Genomic DNA, 16,021 nt, shown 5'->3' on the forward strand with positions numbered 1-16,021 from the left:
CCCGGTATCCCAAATGAAACCAGGGAGGCAGAGCCGGGGGACTTGATCCTCAGTCTACAGTACCAGTGTCCCAGAGGAACAGACAGATGAACGGTTGGGGGCCAAGACAGCCAGAGGGACCCAGGCAGCCCCCAGACCCAGAGGCACAATCCACACTTGGCAGGACTGAGCCCGCCTACCCTTCTGCATGCACCACCTCAGGGACAGACAGATGGCCGAGGGAACTACAGGCACACGGAGCACACCAGGGAGACACGAGCACGGAACACGATGAGGGGCAGAAACTGGTGGGCAGATTCCAGAAGCCCCAGCCAGACAGTGGGACTCGAGCAGAGAAACAGCAGGGAGGCAGACAGGGAGTCAAGCAGGTCAGAGGGAAGGCAGAGGGGAGACGGCATTCAGCACGTGGGCGCACATGGGCAGAGCAGCAGGTACCTTGAGTGGCTATGAAGTGGTTTGACCTGTGGTAACCCTGGAACAGGAGAAGAGGCTGCAGTGAGACCCCAGAAGCAGCCCCTCGCTCCCTCTGATCTCACCTCCTCTGCCCTTTCCCAGGAGCAACACACACACACACACACACACACACACACACACGCACGGCCAGCGGCCTGCCCTCTTCCCCAGGACCTCCTAACGAAGGGGACCTTGTCCTCCCAGTCCCCCAGGAAGGATGGAACAGAAAGAGCAGCTGGGACACCAGTGTCTTGGGTCCAAACCCATCCTTACTGTGTGACCCCACAGAGGACACAATTCCTATATGCACCTAAAGGGTTGCCCCCCCCATAAACTGGGGGGATTAGCCACAGTCAGCTTACATCCCAGCTGTGTGGATACAAATAAAGTCCACGGTGATCCTGCCCAGGTTCTCAGGGTGTCCCCAGACCCCAGGCTGGGTCTCATCAGTCATCCCAGCCCCCATGGGGCAATCGGGGGGGGGGGCAGTGCCCCCTCCCCACTACATGTCATCCAGAGTTTGGGGGACCCAGTGACCCAGATGAAGGCTTCAGGTCTGAAGCAAGCAAACACATGGGCTACTCATGGCCCCCAGATAATATGGTTTTTAAATAATAATCATTTTTGAGATTGTGACCTCAATTAGGATCCCTATTATGATCACATACTGTGCTAAGCACTTTACTTACATGATCTCCCACAAAAGAGGGGAAAAGAGCTACTTCATCCTCCATTCCCAGAGCCCTCAGGCTGTGAAGAGGACCCAGTCAGGCCCAACTCCCACCCCAGGGCCACGGCCAGCCCTGCTGTCCTGCCCGCACTTGACACCCAGGGCACCCCTGCAGGCACCACAGCAGAAGTAAAAGGTGCGGCAGCACTGACGCAAGAGAGAACAATCAGGTTCACGCCTGCAGCCCAGCTCCCTGTGCCTTGGGACCCGAAGGAGCCCCGCAGTCAGACTGCCAAGGTTCAAGTCCCAGCTCGACCCCTTGCTAGCTGTGTTCCCCCAGGCAGAGCCCTTCATTTCTCTAGGCCTCGATTTTCACATCTACAAAATGGGAGCGATCACTGTATTTACCTCCTCGGGCCGTTGTGAGGAGTCAGCAAAGTAACATACCGTCAAGGGTCTGTCACCACAGCCAGCACAGAGCCGGCACCTGACCAACAGCACCTAGTATTACCGCTACTACTTTCAAGTTCAAAGAGAAGCCCCGAAGATTCCAACAGTATGGCTGTCAAGAATTCCCAGGGCAGAGGGTGGTTTACCCCAGGGGTTAAGAATCTGAGACCGGGGAGTCAGGTTGATGTGGGTTCCTATCACAGCTCTACAGAGCCGCTAAGTGACTCTGGCCATGGAAAGGGCACTCCGCAGTCTTTAATGGACACCCGTAGCTCCCAGGGATTTTGTTAAAAGGCAGATTCAGACTCAGACTCTGGCATGGGGCCCAGGATTGCACCTTTCCAACCAGCTCCCAGGTGGGACCAGTGCTGGATCTGAAAACACACTGGACTGGCCAGACTCAGTCTCCCAGAGCCTCTGCTCCCTGCTGCAGTGTGGGGATAACAGTGAGACCCACATACCTCAGAGAGACTGGAACTGGAACCCAGTTCCAGTCACCAGCAGTGAAGAGGGTCCCAGAGGCACTGGGCCCTCAGTGGTGGAACTGCTCCACAGCTGGCCGACCTCCCCAGCCACTGCCTCTACCTCAAGTCCACAGTCAAGCTGCTGGGCAAATGGGGTCCCAGGGGAAGGCCCAGCAAAGGTGCTGCCAGGGCAGCCCTCCCACCTCCAGCACCAGTCAAGCTGGGAACAGGCTACTCCACCCAAAACCTACTGGCCTGAGCATCCCTGCCTGAGAACAAGCATCTCTCCAGATTCAACAAGCATCTCCCAGGGCCAGCACCCAGGACAGCCCACAAATACAGTCCACAGCTGAGCAAGTTTTCAACAGAAACCGCACCCCCCATCTGCATATTAACTTCTTCATGCATAGGTGTGTGCCTGCACAATTAGAGAGCACTACAATGGAAAGTGTGAAATGATCAGGGGTGAAAGGAAGGTAAGCAGATCAACTGCTTGAGCTCACCCACTTTGGAGCACCTGAGAGCATCTGAGAGCGCACTGGTCCTCACCACCCCGGGCATTGCAAATCCTGGGCACCCTGCTCCTAAGGGCACACCCCCATGCCTGCCTGGAGCCTCTGGTTGGGTGGTGCTGGGGGACTGACACCTTGCATCCTGGACAAGCATCCCAGGGCCTCCTGGTGCTCCCCACCCCAGGGAGAGAACCAGAGTCTTGTAGGAGGGTCAAGGGCTCCCATGGGACTTGAGGCCCAGCTCCATGCGGACATGAGCAAGTCACTGAACTTTCCGACGGCTCTGTCATCTCATCTGACAAATGCCAGTCCCTACCTCTCAGAGTATGGGAAAGATGAAATGATGTGCCAAACGTGTTGTCACAGCGCCGGGTGGCCAGCCAATGATACTCTTGCTAACTGGCATTTGAAGACGGATTAAAGCCAAGTCTTCTGTGGCTACTGAAGAGGGTGGACAACCAAACAAGCGGGTGGGATTATGCGTTGTATGGAGACTAATGGAAAGAAATGCACCTGTATTCATCACCTCCTCATGGGGGCGCTAGGGCTGAGTATATCCACCCATTTCATGGGCCTATTCCATCTAAATCTGGGAACTTTACAAACTCTTGAGGCACGCTCAGAATAAGGGGGCTTGATCTCTGGGAGCACATCAGGGATAAAGGGTCGTCTCCAGCAGCTATAACTGTGAGGATCTTTCACTTTGTACAGACAGAAATGTGTGTCTTTCTGTATTGTCGGAAGGTTTGATAATGAACTGTACTTTTGCAATCTTTAAAAAAATATTTCTTATTTTTTAAAGGACATAAAATAGAAAGGTACCCACGAAATAGCACACAATCCCATCAGGCATCCAATATTATAAAAACAATATGCAGTTCACCCTTGAACAACATGGGGGTTTGGGGCGCTGACCTCCTGGGGAAGTTGATAATCCATACATAACTTTTGATGCCCCAAAAACTTAACTACTAATAGCATGGCTGACTGGAAGCCTTATCGAGAACATGAACAGTCCAGTAACACATATTTTGTATGTTATATGGTATTATATACTCTATTCTCATAACAAAGTGAGCTAGAGAAAAGAAAATATTATTAAGAAAATCATAAGAGAAAATACATTTATAATTTATAAATAAAAATAAGTAAAATGTAAATAAATACAAATTTCTTAAAAATTCAATAAATTCTAAAAAATTATTTATTAAAAAAAAATCCACAAGAACGTGGACCAGTGCAGTTCAAACCCATGGTGTTCAAAGGTGGAATGTATATTAAAAACCAAATTAAAGGCGCACTAGATGAATAGGACTTTTTAAAAATATTCCTAGAAGGCCCAGCGATGGCACAATTTTTAAAAATAGAATATCCAAACTGTTCCCCAAAAATAAAACATTCAAAGTAGGGCTAAATTGAGGGCAAAGTAGTTAGGGTTGAGTTTCAAGCAAACTGACCACGAAGGAACTTGAACGCCAGAGAAACTAGTTTTAAGGGGACTGGCGGGGCCACCCTTGCTTCCCTGAAGGCCCTAACCCCCAAGCAGCAGAAGACGGGGCACCCAGAGCAGCTTCCCAGCCCACCCCTCCCAGAGCCCCACAGAAGGTATGGCTAGTGAGACTCACTGGGCATGGGGAGCTGGGGGACAAAGGTGACAGAAGGCAGTGGCCGGTGAAGGGGGCCTGGGGAAGCACCCCAACCCTGATGCCCCATCTCAGGGAGGGGAAGGAATCGTTTACAACAGGGGTAGTGTCAGATCTGCAGCCCCAGACGGCCCCTGGCCAGGCTGCTGAAATGGACAGTAGGCGTTGGGCGCAGGAGTGGAAGGGAAGGAGGACAGAGACAGAGAGCGAAAGACAGCCAAAGACCATGAGAGAGTCTGAGATACCGCTGGTGAGAAGACAGGAGGAGGAGGAGACGGGGAGAGAGATACTTACTTCACGGTTTATCCGAATCTTAATGAGGCCAGTGAGGGAACAGTACAAAGCAAAAGAGACAGATATTAGGCCAGAGGCAGATGGAGGTGGACGGAGCACAGGAGTGGCCAGGATGGGCAGTGTGAGGAGGGGAGGCAGAGCAGAGATGGGGGCCGGGCTGGGCCAGAGAGCGGGGAGTGGCGTGAGCCTGGCGCGGGGCCCACGGGGACGCCAACTGGGACACTGAAGAGACCCAGAAGGGGCCCATCATCGAAGCTGCCCGAGTCTGAGAGGCCAGGCCCAGCCCGTATCCCAGTCAAGGGAGAGCATGGGAGGTGGGGGAAAAGGCAAGGAATTCCGGAAAATAGGGGGGCAGCGCATCTTTCTGGCCCCCAGAGGTAAAGAAGAGGGACAGGAGAGGTCTCCCGAGTCCCTGACTGTCCCACCTCCCAGGTACACCTCTTCCTCTCCCTTCACTCCTGCTGCTCCCTACTCCCACCCTTTCCTCTCCAGTCACCCAAACCCAGCTCAAAGCCCCCGCCTCCATGCAGCCTGCCGCGGCTAACTCTGGCCATACCACTCACTTGCTGTGTGACACTGGGAAAGTCAGTCCTCGTTTCTGGCCTGTACTTTCCCAGCTCATCTGAAATGGTTTTACCTATAGATACGTTCATGTGTCTCCCTCACTAGAAGCTACACATGCAAGGAAAGCAGGGATGGTGTCTATCTCTGGTGCCCAGCACAATGCCTGGCACGTGGTAGATGCTTGAAATAGATCTGATAAATGAATAAATGATTCTCTCCCAAACTTGGCTTGCTGTCAGGGTGGGAGAGTCTGCCCAGGGTCCCTGGGCCCTGTCCCATCTCGCCGTCATTCACACCTGGGGAGCAGACTCACCACATCTGCATGGGCCTCCTGGCTGCCCTGCCCTGGCCCTAGCCCCTTCCTCTGGTCCAGCCAGACCAGCAGCTGCTGCACTGGATGGCAGGAGAGCCTCATGGTTAGTAGCAAAGGCTTGAGAGACACAGACAGGCCGAGATCTGAGTCCCTTTTCCCCCAAGCACTAGCTCTGTGACCTTGGACGAGTAGCTCCACCTCCCTGAGTGTTTCCTCACCCGTAAAGTGAGGTCGCGATGCTAACTACCTCATGGCATGATTTCAGGGATTATAGAAATGAAATCTTTGATATAAAGTGCTTAGCACAGCGCTTGGCACCCAGTACCTGCTCCATAAACATGGGTTGTTATTCTTCAAGTACCACTCTGATCGCAGTCCAAATGCAGCAACTCCATGGGACCCCTAGGGAAAAGCCCCACCTCCTCGGCCTGCCTTCTGAGGCCTTCACCGTCCAGCCCATGCCTGCCTGCAGCCTTTCCATGAGTCATGCGAATCCCAGCTCCAAGACTCGGTCCCTCGGTGAGAGGGGCTCCTTCCTCAACTCCAGGCCTAGCTGTCTGCCCACTCCCCTTCTTTCTGCTTCATGGAAGCCCCCCCCCATCTGTCCGCCCCGCAGGAAGTTTTCCTGTGGCTTTCATCTGCCCTCCCCTCCTCTGAGCTCCCTGGCACTGACTGCAGGAGGAGGGGACACTGTGAACCCCCACGTATTCCCTGCCAGGTCGCTGGCCTGCCTGGGCAGTGAGCCTAGAATGGGCAGGGCCAGGCCAGCGGAGATGACGGCGAGGCACTCACGTCTATGTAGTTGGCGTTAATGGAGTCGGCATCGGGGCCTCCCATCATCGGGGGCAGTTTCACTCGGTGCCGATCATCTGGAAACACAAAGCAGGGGGGCCTTGGGGTGGGCAGGGACTGAGCAGGGGAATGCAGAGCTAGGGCAATGAGGGGAAGCTTCCAGAAGGCCAGAGGTATGGCACAGGCAGGAGAGCCAAGGAACCTCGAAGCTCGGGGCTGACCAGGAGGCTCTCAGCCCTGGAGGGGGCACAACAGGCCAGAGGTTAGAACCTGGGCTGCAGCACCAAGGGGGCCCAAGGTCATGTGCTACTCAGGCAAGTATTAGCTGTGTGACCTTGAACAGGGAGCTTAACCTCCCAAGCTTCAGTTTCCTTATCTGTAAAGTGGGGGTTATAATATGTGCCACATCACTGGGCTATTGAGGATTATGTAAAATAATGGTGTAATATTCAGCACATGGCTTGGCATGTGGGAGGCCCTCAGTAAGTGGCTCACTCCGGCTGTTCTCCACCCTCACCCAGGTCCCTCCCACCCACGGCCCCAGACGCAGGCCCTTCCCCAAGACTCACAGGCAGGCACGGGCTCTTGCCGGCTGCCCTTGACCTTGTCTTTCTTCTTTGTGGCATCCCAGCCTTCAAAGAAGCTCTGCCAGAAGGGAAAATAGAGGGGTAGTCAGTGGGGGAGGGAAATCCCTCCCCTCGTAAGACCCCATCCCGTAACAGGATGGGAGCGGGACCACAGATAAGGACCAGATTCAGGGTTAAACTTGGAGCCTGAGATCAAGTCACTGCATATCCCTTTATCAGCAAGGGACTAAGTTCAAAACCAAGCAGCGTGAAGGGAAGGAAGAGAGAAGAGTGGGGGGTGGGTATCAGAGTTCACAAGACACTTCAGAGCAAGGGTCAGGTTTAATGTACACGTAAGGGGTTTGAGTTGGGAAGAAGGCAAAAGTGAGGTCAAATTAAGATTAGAATAAGGTGGTGTCAGAGTCCAGGTGGAGGGAGAATGGGATTCGAATCAGAGTTCCAGCAGAATTTAGGATGATAGTTAGGGTCAAAGTCAAGATTGGGTGTTAGGTTAGAGGTCAGGGCCCCTCTTGGTGGTCAGAGTCATATTAGGGAGAGGATGAGGATCATGACCAGGGTCCAGATGGAGACTGAGAGAAGACTGGAGGTCAGATATCAAGTCACGATCAGGACGAGTGTCAGAAACCAGGTCAGTCCGGGATTGGGGTCAAGGTCAAGGTAAAAAAAAAAAAAAATTAGGTTGAGTTAGGGACTATCAGAGCAAAGGTCCATCCAGGGTGAGGCTTAGGGTTGCCAGGGTCTGGGTCCACAGCAAGCAAGAGCCAGGCAGGGCCCCGGCAAGGCATCCTGGCTGGCCGGGGACCCCACACCTCATACTCCTGCTTGAAGCCATAGCCCTCGGCCGTCTTCATCTGGTTGATGTGCTGCAGGAGGTCGGCCACACGCACCGCAGGGTGCAGCTGCCCCGTGTGGTATGGGGAGCCCTTCCGGCCACAGGGACGCCTCGGGGAGCCCCCCAGCAGGCTGCTGGCCTCGGTGACCCCACTGTTGCGCTGGTCTCCTGCAGTCAGAGAGAGGAAAGGGGGTTCCTGACGCACACTACCCCCTTGCCTGGGGTGCCCCATCTGGACTCAAGGTCGGGGAGGGGTGCATGGCCAATGCGGACGTGGTTCCTGGAGCCAAGCAGCCTGGCTGGGCCCACCCTGTGGGCCCCGGGGCAAGTCCCTTCCCGTCTGCATGTTTTTCCATCTGTAACATGAGCAGACTGGGTCACGTGGCCTCTGAGGGCCCTTCCGGCCCAGCCCTTCTGGCCCTGCTGTGATCCTGGGGTCCCTGACTCCCTCCTGTTGCTCCCCAGCCTGGACCACCCCTCTGTGACTTCACTGAACTGCCTGCAGGGGCCAGCGCTCAGCAGAGCCCGGGAGAGCCCCCCTCTTCTCCCTCTCTTCCAGAGAACAATCTGGAACAATTGGCAACTCCCAGTAATTACCCCCATTCAAAGACAAGCAAATCCCGAAATTAGCTGCTGCTGCCACCCCCTCCACAGATTAACGGGAGACACCTGAATAGCAGCTTTTCTCCTGCGCCAGCATTTCCATTGTCAGCCTGGGCGGTAGCCTCAGCCAACTGGGGAACAGGTCGAGAGGTTCACAGTGACGCTCACACGCACTCACAGACACACTCACACACACACACATACGCACACACCCTAGGAAAACTATCCCCTCCCTCCAGACCCACCTGATCCCCGCTCTTCTGGTCAGCATCCCCAGGGGCATCCCACCCTGGTCCCCCAGCTCAGGCCCCAGGACTGAGCAAAGTGCCCAGCTCAGTCACACCCACCTCTGGACACTCGCCCTCATACAATTAACACTCATTTCTGTCCTCCTGTCCTGGGTACGATGCAGGGCCTCAGTCAAGGATAGCCCTCCCCACTTCTCATGGCTCTTCTCTGCCCAGGTCTGAGCTGGCAGGGGCAGGTGGGAAACCCCCAGTGGGGCCCAGGTGCCAGCCCCTTCCCTTCCTACCACCTCCAACATCCTTCTCCTTCTGTTTCTGCCTGGTGAACTCCCACCCATCCTTCAGATCTTAGCCAGAATGAGCCTTCTTAGGGAACCTTCTCCAGCGCCTGGCCTCTGATTCCTACTCATGGCTGACAGACAGAATGACTTCATGACACCAGGACAGACTCCTGCACTGCTCAACTCCCCCAAACTCCAAGCCGTGGCTCTTCAAATCAGGGGGACTTCCATACCCTGCTTGGGTTCCCTGTGCCACAGTTTGAAAACTGCCTCAAGGCAGACAGGCAGTGTGAAGGCGCAGCCCACCCCACCTGCTTCTCTTCTCTGGGGAATCAGTCCCGAGCTACTGGTCACCCAATGTCTGAAGACAATTCCTTCCCATCTGATCCAGATTTTCTAGTTACTAACAGCTGGAGGGCAAGTCCCATGCCGGTTACACCATTGTGGGCAGATTCCCCAAGCCCTTAATTCATCAGATGGATAAACCGAGGCCCAAAAAAGAGACTTGCCTAATGCAGTGGTTGCAAAAGTGCATTCCAGAAAACACCGATCGTGGCAGATTTCTAAGTGCTACTCTATTAAAAAGGAGACAAGGAGGAGGATGAAGAGGTTTTAAAGGAATCTGTGAAATTCTGGCGGAAAGGAAAAGAAGTCTGTTTTTTCCCTATAAGACTTCCCAGGGCTTCCTACAAATTAGTGTGCATTTTCACTCCCCAAGAGATGAGCAGAAACAGCCACGTTTCACCACCATCTCTCACCACCGACAGCTTTTTTTGTTTGTTCCGGGAAACATCCTCAGGGGAACACAGGGATGATCATGGTGATTAAGACACATGCTCTGGAGTCAGACAGGCCTGAGATCAAATCTCAGCTCCACACGGGACCCTGGGGATGCTACTTACTCTCCCTAAACCTCCTTCTTCATGTGTCAAGGGAAGACAAAAACTGTTACTTTCCCAGCCAATGATACAAATATTAAATAAGATAGTGCGTATAAAACACCCAGTCCTGTGCCCGGCACATAGTGAGCACCTACAGACAGGGCTGTGAACACAACTAGTCCCAGAAAGCCAGGGCAGTTGGCTGGCCAGAGGCAGCCTTCCTTTCTCGGCCCTTCTCCACTGCAGGACCCGACAATTCTGAAGAGCATCTAAAACAAACACAAGCACCAGGATTTCACGACAAAGGCTATCAGCTGGCTTGACACACTGGGAGACAGAGGGGTCCCAGTGCTCTCTCTGGAAGCCATGCTGACAGCTCCCTGGAGGGCTCTCCAGGGTAGAGAAAGGGGCAAAGGAGGGCTTGGGGAGTCTAACAGCCCATCCCTGGGGACGTGAAGGGTCAGCCCTGAGGCATCCTCATAGCCACACATGGATCAGCTTTCAATGGCTAAAGACAAGAAAAAATCCCACCTGGTTGGGGTCCTGATGGGAAGGAAGCCAAAGCCAAATGTTGGGCTTCTGCCTGTGCCCAAGAAGGACATAAGACATTCTACAAAGACCACCAGAAGGGGTCCCTGGGTGGCTCAGTCAGTTAGGCATCTGCCTTCAGCTCGAGCCATGGTCCTGGGGTCCTGGGATTAAGCCCTGTGTCTGGCTTCTTGCTTGGTAGGGAGTATGCCTCTCCCTCTCCCTCTACTCCCCATCCCCTCCTCATGCTCTCTCTCTCTCTCTCTAGCACTCTCTGTCTCTCTCAAGTAAATAAAATCTTAAAAACAAAACAAAACAAAAAAAACCAAAGACTACCAGAATACAACAGGGTAATGAGCGACGATGTCTCCAAGAGGCTCTTCTCCTTCCTGGACGCAGAGAAGACTGGTCTCTGCTCTCCTCGTGCATGAATTCCCCTGTGGGTTGCAAGACACACACTCTCCCCTGCACCCCACCTCCAACCCCAAAGCCCAGTTTGGAGGAAGAGAGGAAGGAAGGTGAGAGCAGCCCTTAGCTTCAAGGTTACCCCCCAGGGTTTCTTCCAGATACTCCCCAATTCCATCATGATTGTGGGACACCTTCAGCAAGTAACCATTAGAGAGCTGAGGTTCTGGGAGGAAGGGTTGAGGCCCAGAGGGAAAAAAAAAACTCTGGGTCTGGAGTCAGAGAGACCCAAATTCAAATTCGGAGTCAAGTCACTTGACCTCTCTGGCTTCAGTTTCACCATCTGAAAATGAAAATCTTCAGACCTTCTTTAAAGATGAGCCCTTTCCCTGATTCCCATCTACCTCAGATGAAGAGAGGCCCCCAGTTACATGATCGAGGAACACTCCAGACTTTTCCTTCCCTAGTGCAATTAGGAAATAATTTTAAAGAAACATAGCTTATAATAATACCTAATAATATCTTACATATCAAGTGCTTTCATAGGCCTGGCATGATACTTAAGTCACTTAATCCTTAGACTATGTAAGCATTACTCTCATCCCCTATCCAAATGAGGAAACTGAGGCCCACAAGAGGTGAGTTACTTAGTCATTAAGCAGCAGCACCAGGATTCAAACCCAGGCCCATCGGACTCTGGAGCCCTGTTGTCTACCCTACTTTCCCTGTGTCTTTCTTCCTGGTAAAGGAGAATCTGTGTAGAGGAAAAGAACCTAGCACTTACTTAACAAACCATTTGGAGGACAGAACCCAAAGGCACCCACAGGGGTTAAGAGCTCCAGATGGACAGGGCTCAGAAGGGGTTGAGGGTTTTCACAGGCAGGATTTCAGACACAGCAGAGGGCCCATTCCCCCACACTGGAAACATCCCAGCCACCTTCCCCACAGCCAGCCTGCCACCATTTACTCAGTGTGAGAAGTCCCCACGGTGAAATTCATAGGCTGAGGACGCAGCAAAATCAACACGGCTTTCTGTTCCCTTGCACCAAAATCTGGGCTCCTCTGTTTGGAAAGCAACAAAGGAAATGGAGGCTGGACCAGCGCAGGGCATGGTCCTGCGAGACCAGATGGACCCATGGCCCCAGGCTCCTGTCCACAGCTCTGCCATAGCCTATGGCATGCCTGTGATTCCCACTCCCTCCAGCAGCCACATCTCATCCAGCCCAGCCCAAACCCTGACCGCCTCAGCCCAAAGGCGCATCTTTTTGAAACTCCAGCAGCATGAATTGCTCCCACCGTCCCCATGGCAATGAGTCTGGGTCCCGACTTCCCTAGGCCATATCTCCCCAGCTGTCAGCAAGCTGGCTGGGGGTGGTGCCCATGCATCCTGCTTCTCTGGGTCTCTCCAGAGGACTCAGCAGCAACGCATGCGCCCACGCTGCCCCCACTTCCCGCTCTCCCCGCCGCCCACCAGAGTTGCCTGCCCAATCACACCTCTCTCTGTGCTCACCTGCACTGGCTACCCCCTTGTCCATGCCTGCCCTTCCTTTCCCAGCTCTGCCTGTCCAGATCCTGCCCATGCCTGGCTCCTCTCTGCAACTCAGAAAGACCTGCATTTAAATCCTGGTTCTGCCACTTTCTACCCCTTTGTTAAGTGACTTCCCCTCTCTAAGGCTCTCTGTTTCCTCTCGGCTTCCTCATTTGTAAGGTGAGTTGATAATAGCTACCGTGCTGGGCGGGGTTGAAAATTTAATGAGGGAGATCACAGGGACAACATGATAAATAAGTGCATGTCAGTGAATTTGAAAACCTAAATGAAATGGGCAAATTCCTAGACAAATAATAACTTACGACAAGTGGCTTGAAAAAAATATAGTCTCAATAGTCCTTTACTCCTTTAAATAAATTGAATTAAAAGCTTAAATTTTTTCCATAAGGACTGTTTTATAGGTAAATTCCACCAAACTCTCAAGGTGTCAATATTCCAATCTTTCATAATAAGGGTAAAGGAGAAGAAACCTCGGTATATTCTACATGACTAACAGAATCTTGGTACCAAAAACCAGAAAAGGATAGTAGAAAAAAGAGAAAATCATGGGCCAATCTCACTCTTGAATACAGCTTTTAAATCCTGAGCATGATTTTACCTATACTGAATCCAAAAAGACATACAAAATGTAATGAATCATGACCAGGCTGAATTTACCCCAAGTATGGAAGGTTATTTTAGCTTTAAAAAATCTGGAAATGTCACTCACCTCCTTAACAACAACAACAACACACATATATATGATAGTGCAGAAAAAGTATTTGGTAAGTTTAATGCTCATTTAAATAAAACCTCTCAGCAAACTAAAAACCGAAAAGAACTTTGTTAACCTGATAAAACGTTTGTACCAAAAACTGTAGCGAACTTTATTCTCAGTGTTAAATGTCAGAAGCATTCCTTTTAAAACCAGGAAAACAAACAAGGATTTCTGATATTACCACTTCCATCCAACCCAGTGCTGGAGATCCCAGCCAGTGCCATGCAGAAAGACAAGGGAAAAAAAAAAAAAAAAAAAAAGGAAGGGAAATGAGACAGAAGAAACAGAACTGCCCATATTTACAGATCCTCTGATCATACTCAGAAAACCTGAAAGACTGTACAGACAAAAGAAAATTAACAAATAAGGTTCTCAAGGACTATGGATAGAAGATCAATATATATACATAAAAAATCAACTGTATTTCTCTATATGAGCAACAATTAGAAATGTAATATTTTAAAAGTGTACCATTTGTATTGGGAAAACTGGACACCCACATGCAAAAAAAAAAAAAAAAATGGAGTTGGACTCTTACCTCACACCATATACAGAAGTTAACTCAAACTAGAACAAAGACCTCAGTGTAAGACTTAACACTATAAAACTCTTCCAAGAGGAGCACCTGCATAGCTCATTGGGTTGACTGTCCATCCAATTCTTGATTTTGGCTCAGGGTCATGAGATCAAGCCTCATATCTGGGCTCTGCACTTAGCATGGAGCCTGCTTGAGATTCTCTCCCTCCCTTTCCCACTGCCCCTCCCCCACCCCCACTTACATGCTCTCTGTCTCTCTAAAAAAATGATAATTGTTTTAAGAGCCAAGACACCTTTCAACAGACGAATGGATAAAGAAGATATAGTCCATATACACAATGGAATATTACTCAACCATCAGAAAGGATGAACATCCAACTTTTCAACATCAACACGGATGGGACTGGAGGAGATAATGCTGAGTGAAATAAGTCAAGCAGAGAAAGTCAATTATCATATGGTTTCACTTCATTGTGGAACATAAAGAATAGCATGGAGGACATTAGGAGAAGGAAGGGAAAAATGAATTGGGGTAAATCGGAGCAGGAGATGAAGCATGAGAGACTGTGGACTCTGTGAAACAAACTGAGGCTTTTAAAGGGGAGGGGGCAGGGAGAGGGTTAGCCCAGTGATGTGTATTAAGGAGGGCATGGATTGCATGGAGCACTGGGTGTTATATGCAAACAATGAATCATGCAACACTACATGAAAAACTAATGAAGTACTACATGGCTAATATAATAAATAACAAAATAAAAATAAATACATTAAAAAATAAAAAGATAATTTTTATAATAAATCATATATTTTTATTTTATATTATATTATTTTTATAATATATTTTTATAAATTTTTATAATAAATAATATATTATTTATATAATAATTTATATAATTTATATAATTTATATATATTTTTATATATTTATATATAATTATATAATTTATATTTTATATTTAATATAAATATATAATATATATTGTATATATAAATATATGTTATTATATATATTACATATATTAATATATAAAAATATATTATATATTAATTATATTATATATAATTATATAATTATATATAATTATATGATTATATAATTATATAATTATATATATAATATATAATTATTTATATAATTATATATTATATAATTATATGTTTATATAATTATATATATAATTATATATTTATATAATCATAAATTATATAATTATATTTATATAAATATAATTATATAATTATATAAATTATATAAATTTATATAATTTATAAATTTATATAATTTATATAATAATAAAAGTTAATTTTTTAAAAAACTCTTAGAAGAAAACACATGGCAAAAACTTCATGACATTGGATTTGACAATGATTTCCTGGCTATGACACTAAAAGCACAGGCAGCAAGAGAAAAAAACAGACAAACTGGACCTCACGAAAATTTTTTAAATTTTGTGCATCAAAAGACATGATCCACGGAGTAAAAAGGCAATCCACAGAAGAGAAGAAAATATTTGCAAATCATATATCTGATAATGGATTAATACATAGAGTCCAGAGAGAACTCCTAAAACTCTACAGCAAAAAAACCCAAAAAACCCAATTCAAAACTGGGCAAAGGGCTTTAAAAAATATTTCTCCAAAGAAGATACACAAATGGTACGTGCCCAAGGTGGCATCATTCATCATTAGAGAAATGCAGATCAAAACTTCAGTAGGACACTATGTCATACCTACTGGAATGGGTACTATTAAAAAAAAAAAGAGAGAAAGAAAGAAAGAAAGAAAGAAAGAAAGAAAGAAAGAAAGATCAAAGATAATAACCAGTGTTACAAGGATGTGGAGAAATTGGAACCCCTATGCACTGTTGCAGGGAATGCCAGACGGTACGGCCACCATGGAAGACAGTACGGTGGTTGCTCAAAAAAATTAAAAATAGAATTACCATATGACCCAGCAATTCCACTTCTGGATACGTACCCAAAAGAACTGAATCAGGGTCTCGAACAGATATGTGCACACCCATGTTCACAGCAGCATTCCTAACAATACCTAAAACACGGAGGCAACCTAAGCATCCATGGGTGGATGAATGAATAAGCAAAACGTGGTCCATACATGCCATGGAATATTCATCAGCCCTAAAAAGGAAGAAAATTCTGAAAGATGCTCAAAGATGAAAGAAGCTTGAAGACACGCAGCTAAGTGACATAAGCCAGTCACAAAGAGACAAATGCTCTATGATTCCATGTAGATGAGATAATGAGAGCAGTCAAATTCAAAGACACGGCAGGAAGACCGGTGGTTGCCAGGGGCTGGGAAGAGATGGGAATGGGGAATTACTGCTTCATGGGACCAGAGTTTCAGTTTTGCAAGATGAACAGAGCTATGGGGTTGGATAATGGTGATGGTCGCACATAATGCATGTGTTTAATAACCCCCAAACTGCACACTTAAGATGGTGAATTCTACATGACGTGTTATTTTACCACACACACCGACACAATGTACCATTTGCAATGGAAATCAAAAATACAAGGGACCAGGGGCGCCTGGGTGGCTCAGTGGGTTAGAGCCTCTGCCTTCAGCTCAGGTCATGATCTCAGAGTCCTGGGATCGAGCCCCACATCAGACTCTCTGCTCCGTGGGGAGCCTTCTTCCTCC

At 48.9% G+C, this 16,021-nt stretch overlaps 1 protein-coding gene across 1 annotated transcript in view; it reads right to left on the reverse strand.

Moving 5' to 3' along the window:
- The window catches only part of PTPRU (protein tyrosine phosphatase receptor type U), a gene marked incomplete at its 5' end in the record, with an annotated part of 76,372 nt that overhangs the window by 11,899 nt on the left and 48,452 nt on the right, over positions 1-16,021 (reverse strand). The window contains 4 exons of the mRNA XM_080801724.1: positions 436-472; positions 6,156-6,232; positions 6,725-6,800; positions 7,552-7,742. Of these exons, the coding sequence (XP_080657850.1) occupies positions 436-472; positions 6,156-6,232; positions 6,725-6,800; positions 7,552-7,742 (381 nt within the window). The remainder of the gene's footprint in view (positions 1-435; positions 473-6,155; positions 6,233-6,724; positions 6,801-7,551; positions 7,743-16,021) is intronic.

This window comes from Martes martes, assembly GCF_963455335.1.
Source record: "Martes martes genome assembly, chromosome: 4".
Classification (NCBI taxonomy): Eukaryota; Metazoa; Chordata; class Mammalia; order Carnivora; family Mustelidae; genus Martes; species Martes martes.